At 41.9% G+C, this 21893-nt stretch overlaps 1 protein-coding gene across 1 annotated transcript in view; it reads left to right on the top strand.

Annotated features, from left to right (window-relative positions):
• Positions 1-21893, top strand: part of PHACTR1 (phosphatase and actin regulator 1) — a 301263-nt gene that overhangs the window by 271316 nt on the left and 8054 nt on the right. The window contains exons 9-12 of the mRNA XM_070747269.1: positions 1776-1984; positions 3388-3544; positions 14345-14400; positions 18848-18909. Coding sequence (XP_070603370.1) covers positions 1776-1984; positions 3388-3544; positions 14345-14400; positions 18848-18909 — 484 coding nt within the window. The remainder of the gene's footprint in view (positions 1-1775; positions 1985-3387; positions 3545-14344; positions 14401-18847; positions 18910-21893) is intronic.

The following is a 21893-nucleotide window of genomic DNA, read 5'->3' on the forward strand; positions in this document are numbered from 1 at the left end:
AAAGAAGGAGGGTTGTGACATTTCTTCACAGCTGCTAGCTAAGTAGTTAAGGACTGATTAAGGGAATTGTACAGCCTACAAGGTTGTTTTGGGACGAGTGCTCTTTGCAATACAAAAAGGGTGCTTTGTTTCTTTTGTATTTTGTGATAAAGAACATTATTTCAATTTTCAAACGTGTGAAATTTGTACCCTTGAATTTTTGGGAGGCTCATACCAGAGAGCCCGGCAGAACAGTGGGCATGGCTTATTTTGTGGGTGTGGTTTGATGGTCATGTGGCTGAGTGGGTGTGGCCAACTTGACATCACTCATGCACACTCAGTCACATGACACTCGCACTAAGCCACACCCACTGAAATGGGGATGAAAATTTTAGGAACTTTTTAACACTTTTGCTTTTGACACTCTGGCCCTATATCCAGATCGGGATGCTGTGAGGTGGCGGTGGTTGTCTCGGCTTTCTCTCTGTTGCCCTTCCTAGCTGAAAAGCGCCCCTTCTTGCCTCTGACAGGCCTTCCCCATGTTTGCAGCCACCCCACTCCTGCTGGCGCCCTGAGCTGGGCCAGCCAGATCCCATCCGCGAGATGAGTGTACAGGAGAAAGGCTTCCCTCTAAATCTCTGAATCTTTTCTCACTTTTCTCATTGCTCTTTTACCTATTACACAAATAGGAGTGTATCACCACTTTTGTTGGGAGTGACCAAGTTCAATATTTAAAAAAAAATTAAAAAAATTTAAATTAAAAAAAATTAAATTTTAAAAAAAATTAAATTTTAAAAAAAATTAATTTTTTTTAAAAAATTTAAATTAAAAAAAAATAAATTTAAAAAAAATTATTTAAAAATTTATTTTAATATTAAAAGTTACAAACAGCATTTCTTAAAAAGCTTTAGATACCTGATGGAAAAAAACAAAAAAACCCAACACCCTAAATATTATATACAGTAGATTATTAAAATCAAAAGGTAGAGGATCCTAGAAAGAATAAAGAAGAGAAGAAAGCATTTTAAAACACTGGGGAAATGTAACTACATCAAGCATGGAAAACTTTTAAAAAGGAAAAGTAGAAGTCTTTAAATTTATTTATTTATTAGATTTCTATGCCGCCCTTCTCAAAGTGACTCAGGGCGGTGTACAACATTGTATATATGCACAATATACATAAGAAATCTAATTATTCTAAAAGACATCTACAAATTAGTAAAAATCTAAAACCCCTTACGAATCATCCACATTCATCCAATTCAATCATTCATATCAGTCGGGGACAATCCTGCAATAATCATGCCCACCAGCAGAGGTAGGTCTTCAAAGCTTTACGAAAGACCAGGAGAGAGGGGGAAGTACGTATCTCCGGAGGGAGTTCATTCCAGAGGGCTGGGGCCGCCACAGAGAAGGCTCTTCCCCTAGGCACCACCAGGCGGCATTGTCTGGCCAACGGGACATGGAGAAAGCCAACTCTGTGGGACCTAACCGCCTATTGGGATGCATGAGGCAGAAGACTGTCAAAAATTATATTTTTGAACATCATTATGATTCAGTTTTTAAGCAATGAATTAAACTTTGATCATAAAAATCTAATTCAAAGACAAATAGAAGCCAACTTTTACCTGTTACACAAATAGGAGTGTATCACCACTTTTGTTGGGAGTGACCAAGTTCAATATAGCCAAAGTTTTCTCTTACAGTTGCCTGTGTTTAAACCAGAAAGATGCTGACATTGCGTTTCATTCTGAAGATATAGCATTTCTCTTCTGTATTATTTCTTGATTTTAAAGCTCCAGTTTACATGGTGGTGACAGCCTCTCAAAAACTGGACCCGGAGGCCTTGCAGATATGAGACAAGTGCCAACTGTTGTGATTGAATGTGATGACAATAAAGAAAATGTGCCTCATGAATCTGACTTTGGCGATTCTTCATGCCTCTATACAAGAGAAGAAGAGGATGAGGAGGAAGACGAAGATGATGACAGTTCTCTGTTTTCAAGTAAGCAGAGCTCTTTATTTACAAGTCACACATTTACACGTTCTTTTCACGTGATGCTAGAGAAAACAATAGTGGTTCTTGCAATTGCTCCAAATGGATCATAATGAGAAAAAGTTGCCTGGTTCTCAGATGGCTAACTTTCCTGGAGTGAAACAGTTCCTTATGGGAAATAAAATATATGAGAAAAACCTTAGCTTAAGAATAATACTTACAAATACTTACTAATTTTTATATCAATTCTTACATTCTCTTTCTTTACATACAAGAATACATTTACTATATTATACATACACACCCTTTATCATTTTTCTACATAATGCCGTATCACCTAAAAACGTCTGCACCATATGCAGATTCACCCCCTCAATATTTTTTTTTCAAACTCTAAACTTCCTTAACTATATCATTTACTTAAATAAATTTCAAATCTTTTTAACTGCTCTGCTCTCACTTTCTCTTTCATAAATCATCTTTATTTATCTTTTACTAATTAATATATATATACGTATTAGAAATTGGAATTTAATTGGAAATTAAATGTATGAATTACAAATATAATATATGATATAAATGGTAATAATAAGGATGCCTTTTATCATAGTTTGAGAAATATAATATTGATACAAAGAATTTTATTTATTATTATGTATAATACTATCACTTTCCCAAACTCCTTGGTTTTGTATCCTTTCCCCTTACCTCTTTTCTCTTCCTGTTTATACTTCCCTTCCTCCCTTTTTTTATTAATAAACTATTTTTCAAAAAAAAAAGAATGTGAAAATTCTGAGAATTAACAGGTCCACTGTTAAAAGTAACAGTGATAGATCAAGCACACGGTACGAGAGGAAATGCTTTTGAAACAGGCTCTCTTGTTCAGATTATGCAGTATATTATAATAATAATAGTAATAGTAATAATAATAATAATAATAATAATAATAATAATAATAATAATAATAGTAATTTTAAAAATCTGTTTTTAAGAAATGTGTGTGGGTGTGTTTATAACATATTTTTGCTAATAATGAAAAAGAAGAGAGATTAGTATAGATCTATTTTGAGCTTATTATGCTCTCATTAGCTAGCCATACTCATAATGGGATTTGAACCTGCAGAGTCTGCCTTGTAAGGCAGTGGCTTTAACCTCTAGACTACAGGCCCTCCTCCTCTCAGCTTGTATATATATATATTTAACATATTTTTTGTTGATAATGAAAAAGAGGGCGACTAGTATAAATCTATTTCAAGCTATTTAGCTCTCATCAACCAATCATACCTTTACCAAGATTTGAACCTGAGCAATCTGCCTGTAAGGCAGTAGCTTTACTACATATATTTATGGAAAATTAAGGTCCTGTGCCTGCACTGCAGCAATTAAACTGAATGTGGTTCTTTCTCTCTAAGGTTCCCTGGCAATGAAAGTTTGCAGGAAAGATTCTTTAGCTATCAAGTTGAGCAACAGGCCATCCAAGCGTGAATTGGAGGAGAAGAACATCCTTCCCATGCAGACTGATGAGGAGCGGCTGGAGCTCAGGCAGCAGATTGGCACCAAACTGACAAGGTAGAAAGAATTGTCTTTCTTCTCAGCACCAGCAAGCGTGAAATGAACCCAGGGCCATTCCACGTTACAAATCCAGGGAGCCCTCAAGTTACAACAATTCATTTTGCAGCCTTCTGACAAGCAAAGTCAATCAGGAAGCTGGAATTGACTTAACCACCAGGTTACAAACTTAAACCCTAAAGTGATTCACTTAACAACTATAGCAAGAAAGGTCATAAAATAATAATAATTAATAATAATTTATTGGATTTGTATGCCACCCCTCTCCGTAGACTCGGGGCGGCTAACAACAATGATAAAAACAGCATGTAACAATCCAATAATAAAACTACTAAAAACCCTTATTATAAAACCAAATATACACACAAACATACCATGCATAACTTGTAATGGCCTAGGGGGAAGGAATATCTCAACTCCCTCATGCCTGGCGGTATAAGTGAATACAGTGTTCCCTCGATTTCCGCGGGGGATGCGTTCCGAGACTGCCCGCGAAAGTCGAATTTCCGCAAAGTAGAGATGCGGAAGTAAATACAACATTTTTGGCTATGGACAGTGTCACAAGCCATCCCTTAACACTTTAAACCCCTAAATTACCATTTCCCATTCCCTTAACAACCATTTACTCACCATTATTACTGGTATTCACCATTGAATAAGACACTCAGTAATCCTGATATTTATAAACATAATTATTTATTAACAATATATTTTTTTGTTATTTATTTGCAAAAATTATTAGTTTGGCGATGATGTATGACGTCATCGGGCAGGAAAAACCGTGGTATAGAAAAAAACCCGCAAAGTATTTTTTAATTAATATTTTTTGAAAAACCATGGTATAGGCTATTCGCGAAGTTCGAACCCGCGAAAATCGAGGGAACACTGTAGACCAAAACTCAGTTAGCATATGTCCAGTGGTGGGCTCCTACAGGTATGGTCAGGTACGCAGTACCGGTAGCAAAATTTTGGTCAGGTACACACTACTGGTAGCAAAATTTTGATTTTTTTTCTTTTCTTTTTCCCCCCTTCTGGGCTCTGGGTTTCTTTTTCCTATCACAGTAAATGAGGTTGAATGGGTATAATTTTAGAAGAGCTGTGTGTGCGTGTGTGTACATACACTTTATAGTAGATAATCAGGAGTGGGCTACTGCCCAGATAGGGAGGAATGCAGTGGGGTAGCGAAATGGAGTTCCACCCCAGAACAGACAATTGTTGTACACTGCCCTGAGTCGCCTCAAGAAGGGTGGCATAGAAATCTAATAGATAGATAGGTAGCTAGCTAGCTAGCTAGCTAGCTAGCTAGATAGCTAGATAGATAGATAGATAGATAGATAGATAGATAGATAGATAGATAGATAGATAGATAGATAGATAGATAGATAGATAGATAGATAGATAGATAGATAGATAGATAGATAGATAGATAGATAGATAGATAGATAGATAGATAGATAGATAGATAGATAAATTTGCACCGAAAGATGTTGAAACAAAATACATAAGCCACACCCACAGTGTGGTAGTAAAAATTTTGGTAGCTGCACATGTCTCATCAATGGTTATCAATGGAAATTTTGGGCTCCCATTATAGTCCTAAGTCAAGGGCTACTTGTATAGTTAACAAGCAAACCCTGTAATTCCAGATCGCACCGATGGCAGAATTTAACTTTGAACCTTTCCAGATGCCAGGAAGCAAAAGCCAACTGAACCCAGAGAGAGGTTTAGAAACAAGAGCTTTGTTAGATCTGTTTGCTAAACTGGCATATAGTAATAGGACAAGGCAATAATGCAGACGTGATTGGTTCAGATTCCTCCAATAGGCAAGGCAGAAGTGATCTTGCATTGAGATATTGCTGTATCTCACTTCTATTTTCATAGATGAACAGGGCTTAAACGTGATTTTTAAAAAGGGCTTTCTAGTGTGATAGGTATGAGATGCTATCTGAGTAATTGGCTAGAGTGAATAGTTAGCCAGACAAACCACCACTACCAGAGAGGGAGGCTGACCTCTGATTCTTTTTTTCTTTTTTTGAGATAAGTATCAAAAACATTTTGTTTTTAAGTCAGTTTTAGTGCTGGCTCTCTCAGTAGTGAGATTCACATAATTTATGTATTACCGGTTCGCCCAGCAGCACCAAAAATGTGAGCACGCACTCACGCTCGCTTTACTCACATGCGCACAGATTGTAAACGTGGCAGCACTCAAACACCAACCATGGTGCCAGTGCTGGTGAGCTGAGCTGTTGTTTAGGCAGTGTTTCCCAACCTTGGCAACTTGAAGATATTTGGACTTCAACTCCCAGAATTCCCCAACCAGAATTCGCTGGCTGGGGAATTCTGGGAGTTGAAGTCCAAATATCTTCAAGTTGCCAAGGTTGGGAAACACTGGTTTAGGGACAGGGAGGGCGGGAGGGCGGAGCCAACAAGAGGTGGTATTTTCCAGTTTTCCGAACTACTCAAAATGGCTGCTACAGCTTCTCCAGAACCGATTGAATACCACCTCTGTCTCTCCTGCTCCTCAAAGAGATAAAGTATTAGGTGGATAAACTGTAGTTTGCTGTATATGCTTCAGTTCTATTCCATTTTTCTTCCAGGGTGACGAGAAGCCCTCTAGCAGAAGTTAGAGAATCATCTTTAGTAATCAGTTTTGGCCAGGATTTAAGGCAGTTAAATCTCATTTGGGTCTCGAAGGGGGACAGCCTGTCTTCCAAATTTAAAAGGAAATTTGAAGTGCATCCAGTGACTCAGAGCATCCCTCTCAGAAATCTAATTTGTGCAGCTTTCAGGAGACTTTGATCTTTATATTGCAAATCTGTGAGTCACAACAGAGGAGCTTTCTCACCTTGACTTCGAGGATGTTTTAGCAGCAGGCACAAAATTGTGTCCCATCACTGCTGCCGAATGCAGAATTACATTACCTATGTTACAGGCCCACCAGAAGTAACCTTTATTTGTTTCCTCCATAATGCAGAAGATTGGGAAAATGGCCTATACAGACCAGGGGTGGGTTCCACTTACCTTCCCTACCAGTTTGCATCACGTCGGGGAAATGACCCTCTGCGCATGCGCAGAAGCCTTTGTGGATGCGTGGAAGGTTCTTTCCCAGCCACTTTCAGGGAGTGACCACAGTTTAGGGGTGTGACCAGTCACCCCATTGCTACCAGTTCGGCAAGTGGTCCTAACTGGAACCCACCCACCACTGATATAATAATAATAATAATAATAATAATAATAATAATAATAATAATAATAATAATAATAATAATTTAGGGTCCGCAACTTAGGCATCCTCCTCGATCCACAGCTCACATTAGAGAAACATCTTTCAGCTGTGGCAAGGGGGGCGTTTGCCCAGGTTCGCCTGGTGAACCAGTTGCGGCCCTATTTGGACAGGGAGTCACTGTTCACAGTCCCTCATGCCCTCATCACCTCGAGGCTCGACTAATGTAATGCTCTCCGGGTCCTGTCGACTAAACAATGCCGCCTGGCGGGACCCAGGGGAAGAGCCTTCTCTGTGGTGGCTCCAACATATATCTGTACGTATATTTGCAAGCAGCTTTTCACTAATGGATTTTTATACGTTATTAATATGAGTATACAGAAATAAAAATCCATCATGAGTGAATGTAAAGGTTATTTGAGCTTCAGTTGCTTTACCAGATCAAAAATTTTGCATTAAAATGAGAACTGATCAAATTTCTCACATCCAGCCAAAGAAAAAAATTAATTCACCCTGTTTAATTATTTCATTTAATTCTTAGGATTGTGTCAAATAAAGCATGCAAAGAGTTTTTGTCGTTCTCTTTGAAACTTTAAAACTGAGAAGAAAACAGTCCATATTATATTTCTAGTTTCAGTTTCAGCCTTTCTGTTGTCATATCACTTCCTTATTTTGCCTTTGGCTGTGGGATTTAAAACAACAACATCAATGTGCTCAGACAGGGGTGGGTTCTAACTTACCAGTTTGCTTCCTTCTGTATCACATGGCTGTGCCATGTGGCCACGCACAAAAATTATTTTAATTTTTTATATTGCACTAAATACTATTTTTTTAATTTCATATTAGTGGTCTATGGGGTTTAAAATTATGAATGTAGTGGTTCTTGAGGTCTGAAAAGTTGGTGACCCCTGTTTTAAACTATTGTCTACTGTAAGCTGCTCCCTGTTCCCAACGAAGCAGTGGAAGTGATGTGCCAGGTCCCTGGAGGCTGTTAGGGTCTGGATGGGTGTCAACAGATTCAAACTCAACCAGGATAAGACGGAGTGGCTGTGGGTTCTGCCTCCCAAGGACAATTCCATCTGTCTGTCCATAACCCGGGGGGGGGAATTATTGACCCCCTCAGAGAGCGTCCGCAACTTGGGTGTCCTCCTCGATCTACAGCTTACATTAGAGAACCATCTTTCAGCTGTGGCGAGGGGGGCGTTTGCGGCCCTATCTGGACTAGGACTCACTGCTCACAGTCACTCATGCCCTCATCACCTCGAGGCTCGACTACTGTAATGCTCTCTACATGGGGCTACCCTTGAAGAGTGTTCGGAAACTTCAGATCGTGCAGAATGCAGCTGCGAGAGCAATCATGGGCTTCCCTAGGTATGCCCATGTTACACCAACACTCTGCAATCTGCATTGGTTGCCTATCAGTTTCCAGTCACAATTCAAAGTGTTTGTTATGACCTATAAAGCCCTTCATGGCATCAGACCAAAATATCTCCAGGACCGCCTTCTGCCGCACAAATCCCAGCGACCGGTTAGGTCCCACAGAGTGGGCCTTCTCTGGGTCCCGTCGACTAAACAATGTTGTTTGGTGGGACCCAGGGGAAGAGCCTTCTCTGTGGCGGCCCCGACCCTCTGGAACCAACTCCCCCCAGAGATTAGAATTGCCCCCACCCTCCTTGCCTTTCGTAAACTCCTTAAAACCCACCTCTGCTGTCAGGCATTGGGGAATTGAGACATCTCCCCCGGGCCTATACAGTTTATGCATGGTATGGTTTTTTAATCAGGGTTTTTTAGTCACTTTTAAATTATTAGATTTGTTGTATATTGTTTTATTGTTGTTGTGAGCCACCTCGAGTCTACGGAGAGGGGCAGCATACAAATCTAATAAATTAATAATAATAATAATAATAATAATAATAATAATAATAATAATAATTGTCAGAAGGCTGTCTGATGATTTTAGATTTTATGTCCCTCTCCCCCACATTGCACCAGAAGCTCAAGACACTGAGATCTTTTTCCTCCAATAGGCAACAGTTCTGTGAGTGAGGTTGGATTGAGAAAGAATTCAGAAGACTGGGAATTTCCATAGCTAAGGGTAGACTTGAACTTGGATTTCCCAATTTCTAGTCAGCAACTTAATCATTATACCACACGGGTTCCTCAGATTTCTCAGCTGGTAAACAAAAACAATCAGATGAGATTCTATTCATGATATATTCCCAGCTATTGAGAAGATTTGTTCAATTTTTAAAATTTTGATTTTGGTTTAACAGATTGAAAGGTCCATGTTCAATTGAATTGAAATCCTAAACAATATAGGAACCCCCCCGTTGAGTCAGCAACTGCTTTGAAGTTCTGGGGAGGCGAAGTGTCTCCGTTTCCAGAAATCCTAGATTCGGCGGTGTTCGTGGCGGTGGCGAGCTGTTTGGCCACGAACACGCCTGGAGTCGGGTTGGCGGAGACACGGAGGAATGGCGGCTGCTATTTACAACTGAGCCGCGCTGCCGAGAGTGAGTCGGGTGAGTCGGAGAAGGGAAGAGTGGAGGACCGTGACGGCCAGGGAGAGGGAGAGGGAGCAAACCAAGAAACAACTGGCTTGGACGACCCAGACTCCGGGGGAAGCCTTTTTTGGAGGAGGTATCCTGAAGCTGATGGTCCCCTGGAGGGGTCTCAAGTGTGCAAGGAAGGACAGCTGACGGGAGGAGAGAGCGTGCACCGAGAGGAAAGGAGAGAGGGGAGAAAGAGGGGCGACGTCTGAAATTGCCCTCCCCCCACTGCATAGACCCGAGACGCCAAGGAGCTGTATGGTGGGAGCACCCGGCGCCGGAGGGACTATGGAGGAATGAACTAGTGGGAGGAAGGAAAGGAAAGAAAGAGGAAGGAGGAAAGAGGAACTGAGACTGAAGCAGTGCCTGAAGCTCGCCCCACTGAGCCCACATGGAGTTTCTATTAAGACCTCATAAGACTGCAGAGGGTCTGGAGACCTGGAAGCATTGTAAGAGCAGAGGAGAGGAAGTGACTGAGAACCCAGAGAAAGACCTGAGAGTGCCAGCCAGTGGCAGTGGCTGGCACCAAAAACTTAACAACAATATGCCAAGATTTCTCCCTCAACAACATTTTTCCCCTGATCAATTCTTTTTTCCCCCAGAACTCACCTTTAAGAACTGGTGTCAGTATTGCTGGCTTGATGGATAGTTGATTTTTAATTATTTCCTATATTTTTAGCACTTTAGAACTTTGCACTTTACCAACTTTAATTAATAGCTAAGCTCTGATTTTATATTATTAACTATTAATCTATGAACTTTTTATTCCTATTTTATATTGTGATATATATTATTAGTATTTTAATTATTATTAATTTAATTCATTTTAATATCACTAGGGGGTTTTGTAATTAATGGATGATTGGGGTAAATATGGGACGAATGATTGGTATGAATGCAATGGTTGGGGCGGGTGGGATTATGGTATGAATGTGATAAATGGAAGCAGTATGAATGATAGACTTGGCCCACCTGACGCCGGAGAGGCGGGAGGGGAGGGGGCACTAATCTCTGGGGTGACAGAGGGTCAGAATATTCCTGTGTTGCTGGGGAGAGGCAGATATGGCGGGGGCCGCGGAGTTAGCCGTTCCAGGGGAACGAGGGACCGTTGCTTAATAACGATCCCTTATTCTGGCTCCGTGAGCCCAATCTTGGGTACTGGTGATGAGTGTAACTCTGGCCCTGGGCTCAGGTTGCTGCTGCTTAATGCCAGGTCGGTGGTAAATAAAGCTCTCCTCATCCGGGATCTGATCCTGGATGAGGAGGCCGACCTGGCATGTATTACTGAAACCTGGCTGGGCCCAGAGGGAGGTGTTCCTCTCTCTGAAATCTGCCCAGCTGGGTTTCAGATATGGCATCAACCTCGACCCCAGGGAAGGGGGGAGGAGTGGCTATTATAGCCAGGGAGAGCCTTTGCCTACGTGGACTCATTGCTCCGGAAATTGCGGGTTGCGAGTCACTCTTGATGAAGTTGGACTTAGGTGTTCAGGTGGGCTTATTTCTCACGTACCTGCCTCCCAGCTGCGTGTCAAAAGCCCTGCCTGTGCTACTCGAGGAGGTAGCCGGGTTGGCGGTGGAGTTCCCCAGGCTTATTGTCTTGGGGGACTTCAACCTGCCGTCACTCGGCGAAACCTCTGGGTTGGCACAGGAGTTCATGGCCACCATGACAGCCATGGACCTGACTCAAGTAGTACAGGGTCCGACTCATGAGGGGGGGCACGCACCCGACATGGTATTCCTTTCCGAGCAATTGAGTAATGGTCTGAGACTAAGGGGCTTAGAAGCAGTGCCTTTGTCATGGTCAGACCATTTTCTACTACGGCTTGACTTCCTGGCTCCAATCCTTCCCCGCAGGGAGGCGGAACCAATTAAGATGTTCCGCCCCAGACGCCTGATGGACCCAGAGGGCTTTCAGACGGCGCTTGGGGTTATTCCAGAGGCACTTGTCCACAGTTCGGCAGAGTCTCTTGCGAAAGCCTGGAACGAGGCTGCAGCAGAGGCTCTTGACCGGATTGCGCCTTTGCGACCTCTCCGTGGCGCTAGACCCCGTAGAGCTCCATGGTTCAACGAGGAGCTCCGGGAGTTGAAACGCCAGAAGAGACGTCTAGAGAAGCGATGGAGGAAGAGTAGGTCTGAATCTGATCGAACACTTGTAAGAGCTTTTATTAAGACTTACAAAGTGGCGCTCAAGGCGGCAAGATGCGCGTACCATGCCGCCTTGATTGCATCAGCGGAATCCCGCCCGGCCGCTCTGTTTAGGGTGACCCGCTCCCTTCTTAATCAGGGGGGAGTTGGGGAGCCCTTGCAGAGTAGTGCCGAGGACTTTAACACGTTTTTCGCTGATAAAGTCGCTCGGATTTGGGCCGACCTCGACTCCAATTGTAAAACAGAGTCGACTGACAACGAGTCAGTCGAGGTGACTGGGGCACGTACTTGTCCACCTGTCTGGGAAGAGTTTGATCTGGTGACACCTGATGAAGTGGACAAGGCCATTGGAGCTGTGAGTTCCGCCACCTGTTTACTGGATCCGTGTCCCTCCTGGTTGGTTTCGGCCAGCAGGGAGGTGACACGGAGCTGGGCCCAGGAGATTACCAACGCTTCCTTGGGGAGGGGAGTTTTTCCATCACTCTATAAAGAAGCGCTTGTGCGCCCCCTCCTCAAGAAGCCCTCCCTGGACCCAGCTGTGCTTAATAACTACCGTCCAGTCTCCAACCTTCCCTTTATGGGGAAGGTTGTTGAGAAGGTGGTGGCACTCCAACTCCAGCGGTCCTTGGAAGAAGCCGATTATCTAGGTCCCCAGCAGTCGGGTTTCAGGCCCGGTTACAGCACGGAAACTGCTTTGGTCGCGTTGATGGATGATCTCTGGCGGGCCCGGGACAGGGGTTTATCCTCTGTCCTGGTGCTCCTTGACCTCTCAGCGGCTTTCGATACCATCGACCATGGTATCCTTCTGCACCGGCTGGAGGGGTTGGGAGTGGGAGGCACTGTTCTTCAGTGGTTCTCCTCCTACCTCTCTGGCCGGTCACAGTCGGTGTTAGTGGGGGGACAGAGGTCGACTCCTAGGTCTCTCCCTTGTGGGGTGCCTCAGGGGTCGGTGCTCTCCCCCCTGCTATTTAACATCTACATGAAACCGCTGGGCAAGATCATCCAAGGACATGGGGTGAGGTATCATCAATATGCGGATGATACCCAGCTTTACATCTCCACCCCATGCCCAGTCAACGAAGCGGTGGAAGTGATGTGCCGGTGCCTGGAGGCTGTTGGGGCCTGGATGGGTGTCAACAGACTCAAGCTCAACCCGGATAAGATGGAGTGGCTGTGGGTTTTGCCTCCCAAGGACAACTCCATCTGTCCGTCCATTACCCTGGGGGGGGGAATTATTGACCCCCTCAGAGAGGGTCTGCAACTTGGGCGTCCTCCTCGATCCACAGCTCACATTAGAACAACATCTCTCAGCTGTGGCAAGGGGGGCGTTTGCCCAGGTTCGCCTGGTGCACCAGTTGCGGCCCTATCTGGACCGGGACTCATTGCTCACAGTCACTCATGCCCTCATCACCTCGAGGTTCGACTACTGTAATGCTCTCTACATGGGGCTACCTTTGAAAAGTGTTCGGAAACTTCAGATCGTGCAGAATGCAGCTGCGAGAGCAGTCATGGGCTTACCTAGGTATGCCCATGTTTCTCCATCACTCCGCAGTCTGCATTGGCTGCCGATCAGTTTCCGGTCACAATTCAAAGTGTTGGTTATGACCTTTAAAGCCCTTCATGGCACTGGACCAGAATATCTCCGAGACCGCCTCCTGCCGCACGAATCCCAGCGACCAATTAGGTCCCACAGAGTGGGCCTTCTCCGGGTCCCGTCAACTAAGCAATGTCGGTTGGCGGGCCCCAGGGGAAGAGCCTTCTCTGTGGCGGCACCGGCCCTCTGGAACCAACTCCCCCCGGAGATTAGAACTGCCCCTACTCTTCCTGCCTTCCGTAAACTTCTTAAAACCCACCTTTGCCGTCAGGCATGGGGGAATTGAAACATCTCCCCCTGGGCACATTTAATTTATATATGGTATGCTTGCGTGTGTGTCTGTTAGTATATGGGTTTTTTTAAATCTTTAAAATTTTAAATTGTTTGATTACTTATGATTTGTTTCTACATGTTGTGAGCCGCCCCGAGTCTTCGGAGAGGGGCGGCATACAAATCCAAGTAATAAATAAATAAATAAATAATAAATATGACCACAACTGCTCACAGCAGACAGCTTCCTATGTTTACTTTAAGAAAGCCACCCGTAATCGAGTCTTCGGAGAGGGGCGGCATACAAATCTAATAAATAAATAAATAAATAATAAATAAATCCGATGACCTTCCTGTTGGCTGGAGAGCATCTCATTTCACCTTCTATCCTCTCTCCAGGTTTTATTCCAGAATCTGAAGACAGGTTTTTAAATGGAAAGCCTGATCTGAAGAACAAAAAGTCCTAATCTGAACATAGTTACTATGCCTGGTAGTTTCTCTGGATTGCCTTGATCTCTCTGTAGTTTGTAGCAGGGGTCCTAAAACCTGGAAACTTTAAGACTTGTGGACTTCAACTCCCAGAATTCTCCAGCCAGCTATCTGGTTGGAGAATTCTGGGAGTTGAAGTCCACAAGTCTTAAGGTTGCCAAGTTTGAAGACCTCTGGTTTGGTGGGTCAAACAACAACATCAAAAATGCAGAACTGGTATCACACCCATGACACTCAGGAAGCTAGCATAGGAGGAAGGAAATTAAGCAAAAGAAATCATCCTCATCTAACTATCCATTGGTTAAACTGAAAGGGTAATGCTGACTATGACACAATCCATTTGGTTTCCCCCTGGGTTGGCAATAAAGGAAAATACAAGTGTTCTGTTATACTCAGTAACCTCCATATCTACATAGGAACAATGTCATTTCCTGAGCTCTCGCATTATCTGTTGAGAAGTGACTCTGGCAAATATTGAAGGCCAGCGGAGGTCCTGATATGGTGAAAAAATTGAAATTGAAATTTTTCTACAGGCGGCTGAGTCAGAGACCGACTGCTGAAGAATTGGAGCAGAGGAACATTCTCAAACGTAAGTAGCTTCAAACTTAAATTTAAATTAAGGGAGAAAATCATACAGTGTAAGTAAGGTAGAACAGTATTTCTCAACCTTGCTATCTTTTAAGATGGGTTGGTTATCTGGGGAATTTCAAAGTTTTCAAATTGAGAAAAATGGCTTTAGGGTGGTAGTTCTCAACCTGTGGTCTGCAGAGCCTGGGGGGGGCTTCGAGGTCTTCATAGGGGTGTCTATGAAGGTATGAAGAAATGTTAAGTCTTGGGGTCCATGGCGATGGTCTGTGGTCACAAAAATATTCATGATAAGGAAAAGGTTGAGAAGCACTGCTCTAGGGCAGTGATGGCGAACCTATGGCATGAGTGTCACAGGTGACACATGGACCATATCTGCTGGCATGTGAGCTGTTTTCCTAGCTCAGCTCCCACATGGATGTGTGCGCCGGTCAGCTGATTTTTGGCTTGCACAGAGGCTCTGGGAGGGCGTATTTGGCTTACAGGGAGCCTCCAGAGAGATCGGGCATTTTTACCTTCCCCCAGCTCCAGGGAAGCCTGGGGAGGGTGAAACACGAGCCTGCTGGGCCCACCAGAAGTTGGGAAACAGTCCATTTCCAGCCTCCAGAGGGCCTCTGGGGAGTGGGGGAATCTGTTTTCACACTCCCCAGGCATTGAATTATGGGTATGGGCACTCGCGCATGTGAAATAACACGCATACACGGTGTTTCAGCACCCAAGGAAAAAAAGGTTCACCATCACTGCTCTAGGGGATCCATCCAGGATAGAGTTTCCATTCTTCCATTCTTACCTGCTTGAACCGGCATACATTATGCTCTTGCGCTGTTATTGTTACCCAAAAAAGATTGCTTATAAAGAAGACATATTTATGTTTTCTTGATTTAGCCTAAAGTTGAAATGAGAACATACTGAGGTCAGCCCAGGGCCCCAGGCTATTCAAATAAAGGGTCGTTGTTTTCTCTTTTTCTTTTACCAAAATGTCCTATACAGATTTATTCAGAAATATTCCCCTCAGTGTGTTTACATCTAAGATACTGTGTATGGATTTCAACCAAGAATAGAATAGAGTAGAGTAGAGTAGGGTGGGGTGGAGTGGAATGGAATGGAATGGAATGGAATGGAATGGAATGGAATAGAATAGAATAGAATAGAATAGAATAGAATAGAATAGAATAGAATAGAATAGAATTCTTTATTGGCCAAGTGTGATTGGACACACGATCTAATGTCATTGGAAAAACGATCCAGTAAAATGCAATGAAGCAAATCCTAGATAAAGATGTACAGCCGTGGTCAAATATTTAAGAGTAGAACGCAAGTCATTTTTACAGATACATATCACTATATTTTCATGCCACATTTTTTAACAGAAACCTTCCTCTCCCCCCCCCACCCCAAACTAGACTGAATTAAGGATATCACATCCTCAGCAAAAAAAAAAAAAATCATACTGGCACTAATATATTTGACTTGAAAATAGTTTAAGACACTTAGCCATAAATAATTAAAGAGAGAAAAGAGTTTAATTACACTCCTCTTGCTGTAGGACATTCATCTTAAGCAAAGCAATGGGAACATAAATTCCAGCGAAATGGCTGGTATTTTGATGCAATTAATAACTGAATGCTAGTGAGAATTTGTCTCAGCAGGCAGGCTTTTGAGAAGCAACTATATATCTGCTTTCACTCCACTGTGATCAGTCTTATAAATGCCCGTTTGACAATCACAAACTGGAATCAGGAGGGCCTTCATATAGATACACAGGCCCTTGTCACCTCAAGGCTTCACTAGCGCAGTGTTCTCTATGGCAGTGTTTCCCAACCTTGGCAACTTGAGGATATCTGGACTTCAACTCCCAGAATTCCCCAGCCAGCATTCGCTGGCTGGGGAATTCTGGGAGTTGAAGTCCAAATATCTTCAAGTTGCCAAGGTTGGGAAACACTGCTCTATGGAGCTGACTTTGAAACTCACTCAAACCTTCAGCTGATCCAGAACACAAAGGCATGAACAGTCATGGGTAGGTAGGCCTCAGTATGACTGTGCTGGTTGCCACTTCCGGGTGTAATTCAATAATACTTCCCATTACCTCCCAAACCCTGTATGTGTAAGGTCAGTTACTGCTCTCCCATGGTTACTGCCTGGTCAGAATGTGCCGGTAGAGTTGGGGTTCCCCAGGTCCCTTCAATTAAAAAGTGTCATCTATCAGGATCCAGGAAGCGTGACTTTTCTTTCACAGAGCCTGGCCATGGAATGAGATCTCCTCTAAAATCCATGTGGCTCCGATCTTTTGGGCATTCCAAAAAGCCTTGGAAATCTAGCTGTTCTCCCAGATCTTGATTGGTGTAGCCCTTTGCTGGGTGTGTCTATTATTTTTGCTTTCTTGCTGTATATTATACCCAGAGCCATCTTGTTTTGGGGGTTGTACGGGTTTTTTTTGTCACTGTGTGTGAGCAGAATCAGTTGGAATTGGGCAGTGTTCAAACTGAATTCAAATGAAATAAAAATAATAGCCACCTTGAGACAAATTTCAAACCTACAAAAATATTTGCTTGTAACAGATATTGCAAACAGTGTGATCAAAGATCAGCTAGTTACTATTAGTAGTAGTAGTTGTAGTAATAGTAGCAGTAGTAGTAGTAGTAGTAGTAGTAGTAGTAGTAGTAGTATTGTTATTATTCCATTTTATATAGCCACCCTTCTCACATACATGACTCTAATTCATAGTTGTCTATGGCAGGGGTCCCCAACCTATGGACCCACTAGTGGGCTTGCAAATGGGCCCTAGAAAGGGCCGGCGAGTGCATGCACGGGCATTCCCATATGTGCGAGCAGTGGGCGAGTGTGTATATATGCCCTCCACATGCGCTTGCCAGCCACTTGTGCAAAGCATTCTCCCCCCACCCACCAGTACGTAAAGCCAGAAACATTGGGCAACTCCCCAATAATGTCCAGTTGCCTTTAGGAAAAGCACTTTTGGGAACTAGTTCATGGTTCTTTGCAGCTCCTTTGCAATGCTTGATCACTATCCATACTGTGGGTTTTTTAAAAAAAAATAATAAAACAAAAAATAATAAAACAAGCAACCTGTCAGTGGTTATTTGAATACAACAATGTATAACCAAACAGTAACCACCTAAGTGATAGTGTGTAATTGCATATAATAGAATGTTGTCATGATGATTCGAATAAATATTTTAAACGAAGCAGTATGTTGAAACGCATTTCTTATACGGTTGAAATTCATCAGAAACTACGTTAACTTTTAGTACAGTGCCTGCAATATCTTTTAGGCTCTAAAAATTCTAGAAACACTCCAGAAACGCTTCCCTATTGTTTGCCCTGTCATGATTATTCTATACAGTGGAACCCCGACATAAGAGCTGCTCTACTTAAGAGCAACTCGAGATAAGAGCTGGGAGGGGAGAGATATTTTTGTTCTACTTACAAGCCCAAATTCGAGATACAAGCGCCAAGGAGCTGTTTCCTGAAGCCAAACGCTAACTTCCGCGTTCGGCTTCAGGAGACAGCTGCGAAGCGGCGCGCGTGTTTTAAAAGGTTGCAGCCGGCCTGGGGGGCTCGGGGGGGGTGCTTGCAGCTTTCTTTCTTGCTCTTTTTCTTTCTCTCTTTTACCTTCCCTTCCTCTATTTCTTCTTTTCTTTCTCCTTCCCACCTTCTTCCCTCCCTCCCTCCCTTCACTCATTCCTCTCTTACTCTCCCCTTTCATAAGTTTCCTTGCTTCCTTCCTCTGTTCCTGTCCCTTCCCTCTTTCCTTCCTTCCTTCCCACCCTCCGTCCATTCATTCACCCATTCCTCTCTTGATCGCTTAAAGCCGGTCCCTGGTGCAAAAAGGGTTGGGGACCTCTGTCCTACAGGATTGGGTGGCAGAGAAGTTGAACATATGTAAATTTAAAAGTTTAAGAAAGTTTACAAGTTAAGTGAAAGAAACTTCATTATTCATTTATATGTACATGTACATTTCTTCATTAAAAACATGTCTTTCTGCATAATTTAGACTAACTTTGTGAGTTTTTTGAGGGCTGGAACCAATTAAAATTATTTACATTAATTCCTATGGGGAAAAGTCGTTCGAGATAAGAGCTGCTCGACTTAAGAGCCCAGGTCCGGAACGAATTAAACTCGTATCTCGAGGTACCACTGTACTTTTATCTGTAGTTGATAAATTTTGAACTGCAGAGGTTGATAATGCCTTGGCATTGTATACAATTGCTGTCAAATTGCTAACATATAACTACTTTTTTATTTATTGAAAATCATTTATATAGCTACTCATCTTATAACCAATTCGGGGTGACTCCTAATTGGAAATTAAAGAATTTGCGTATTTTTAAGACGTACAGAAATTTATATCCAAATGAGCGAGGAGCACTGATCAACCTTTGCCATGTTTTAAAAAATTCATGCAAATTCAGAATTTTGTCAATCTTTTCTAGCACGGAATGAGCAAGAGGAACAGGAAGAAAAACGAGAGATCAAGAGAAGATTAACCCGCAAGGTAAGAAATCCCTTTGTAGCAACCTTGAAGCTTTGAAGCGGATATTCTTTACCATATACATCTTTGATGTGTTTGTTTCCTGAAAAGCCTATTTTCCAAACACTTTATTCCTTACAAGGAATCCTTGAGGCATTTTCTCTTGATAACAGCTTTGAAGTCCTAAATGTGGATTGAGAAACCAGCAGAGGAAGCTGTCACAAAGCAATGAGGAATTCAATAAACTGCTTAGAGCTGCAAAAATTGAGGAAAGGTTTTCAGACTACATACTGGGCATATTTTTTTGTTTTTATTTATTTATTTTGTCCAATACACAATAATACACAATGGAGGTTATAGAGGATATAGTAGAGAAGAAATACAAGATATAGGAGACACTATAGGACAGGGGACAGAAGGCACTCTAGTGCACTTATGTACGCCCCTTACTGACCTCTTAGGAATCTGGAGAGGCCAACCGTGGATAATCTAAGGGTAAAGTGTTGGGGGTTAGGGGATGATACTACAGAGTCTGGTAATGAGTTCCACGCTTCGACAACCCGATTACTAAAGTCATATTTTTTACAGTCAAGTTTGGAGCGGTTTAATATTAAGCTTGAATCTGTTGTGTGCTCTTGTGTTGTTGTGGTTGAAACTGAAGTAGTCTTTGACAGGCAGGACATTGCAGCATATGATCTTGTGAGCAATACTTAGATCATGTTTAAGGCATCGTAGTTCTAAGCTTTCAAGACCCAGGATTGTAAGTCTAGTTTCGTAGGGTGTTCTGTTTCGAGTGGAGGAATGAAGGGCTCTTCTTGTGAAGTATCTTTGAACATTTTCAAGGGTGTTAATGTCTGAGATGCTATATGGGTTCCAAACAGATGAGCTGTATTTGAGGATGGGTCTGGCCAAAGTTTTGTAAGCTCTGGTAAGTAGTGTAAGATTTCCAGAGCAGAAGCTACATAGGATTAGATTAACAACTCTTGAGGCCTTCTTAGCTATGTTGTTGCAGTGTGCTTTGGCACTTAGATCTTTAGTTATTAGTATTCCAAGATCCTTGACCAAGTGGGGATTATCTGTGATAATTTGTTTATTAAGTTTGTATTTGAAGTTCTGATTCTTTTTGCAGATATGTAGGACAGAGCATTTGCTGGTTGAGATTTGGAGTTGCCACGTGTTGGACCATTCAGAAACTAGGTCTTTTTGTAGAGTAGTTGTGTTATCAGTGGTGTTGAAGAGTTTTGTTGTCAGTGGTGTTGAAGAGTGTTGTTAGATCAATCTCCAAGAATACAATTCTCTCTTGTTTCTTCTTTTAATAAGTTCATGTAATAGAGTGTCCCCTAAAATTGTTTTCTTTTAATAGGCATACAGTACATATGTTTAAATCCCAGGATAACATATGATCTTTACTATTTCTTAGATAGTAAAAAAAACATGAATAAGGGAAAGGTAGTGAATGTTTTTTTTAAATAAAAGCACTCAATATTAGCCTACATTTTTGGAATACACACACACTCACAAACATACATATATGAATACACACATAGATTTCTCAATAAATTTGTCTAGCACCAAATTCAAAAGGGATGGAAAGATAATCTACCCTTTGTTCAGGAATAGTCATTTTCTCTTCATTTTTATGTAATTCATACAAAGTTTGCTATGAACACATTATAGAAAAGTGTTTGTTGTATAAAGAACTTTGTAATTGAGGTTTAGGTAAAGTCAATTTACCAATGTAGCCAAGCTATGTTCTCTTTGGTCTATCCCAACATCTGGTGATTTTCATGAATTGCATTGAGTGAATATACATGATGTATCAAAATATCAAGAACAAAATACTCAGTTTGACTCCTCTGTTTTGGAGAAGCAGAGAAAAATTTAAAATAAAGCCATAATGTTTGATCTTCTATTCAATACTTGGCTTGATTATTTGTGATATTAAATCAGCCATTCACCAATCTGGACACAGATTCTAATAGATAAGCGAGCTATTCAAAATCTTTTACCAAACAAAAGGATATATATTTATTAGATTTTTCTTATTCCACCAATAACACATAGGTTTTGTTTTAAAAAATGAGAAAGTATATAATAATATATGATAAACATTTTTATTTAAACTCTAGCCCATGAAAGCCATCAGGTTTAACATTTACCTCTATAATCAGCCTATACTACAACAGTAACTATCTTCTCTCCCATTAAAAAAAACCCAAGCAATTGAAAGAAATCAATTGAAAGCCATCAAATTTTCTTTGTTCCCTCTTATTGGCTCAAGTCAGCAGGGAATGTTAGAAATAAAGGGATCTTGAGAGTGGTGTGACTAACCAAAGAATAGCAAGATTAGTTAACAAACTTTCAGACATAGATGTTACATTCGGTTCACTTGTATATCTGTAAAAAGGAACTAGAATTTGGAGTTTGTCAGAATAAGGATCCCAGTTTTATTCCTCGTCAGAATAAAGACTCCAGTTTTATTCCTGGTTGCCTTCTCAGACCCAGATCTGAGCCCTTAACCGAAATAGAATGGAGGGTTTTGTTTTGTTTTTGCTGTATATTAAATTATCCAAGAATTGATTCTTGCAGAAAGTTAGAATGCTATACATATGGCCATAACACACTGACTGCCCTTAATGTGCCTTTCTGTGCAAAATGTTTTCCCTATGAACATTATCTTATATTTAAGTCTACTCTGGAGGACAAGGAAATAGGACCTTATTGAAACATTTGAAACAAATATCTTTACCAGAAAAGTAGCCTTCCTTGGTGTTCGCATATAACAGCCAGTCAATAATTCACACAGTACAGTGTTCTCTCGATTTTCGTGGGGGATGCGTTCTGAGACCGCCCGCAAAAGTCGAATTTCTGTGAAGTAGAGATGCGGAAGTAAATACACTATTTTTGGCTATGAATAGTATCACAAACCTTCCCTTAACAATTTAAACCCCTAAACTGCAATTTCTCATTCCCTTAGCAACCATTTAGATTATTACTCACCATGTTTA

Source organism: Erythrolamprus reginae, chromosome 3 (assembly GCF_031021105.1).
Source record: "Erythrolamprus reginae isolate rEryReg1 chromosome 3, rEryReg1.hap1, whole genome shotgun sequence".
Lineage (NCBI taxonomy): Eukaryota > Metazoa > Chordata > Lepidosauria > Squamata > Dipsadidae > Erythrolamprus > Erythrolamprus reginae.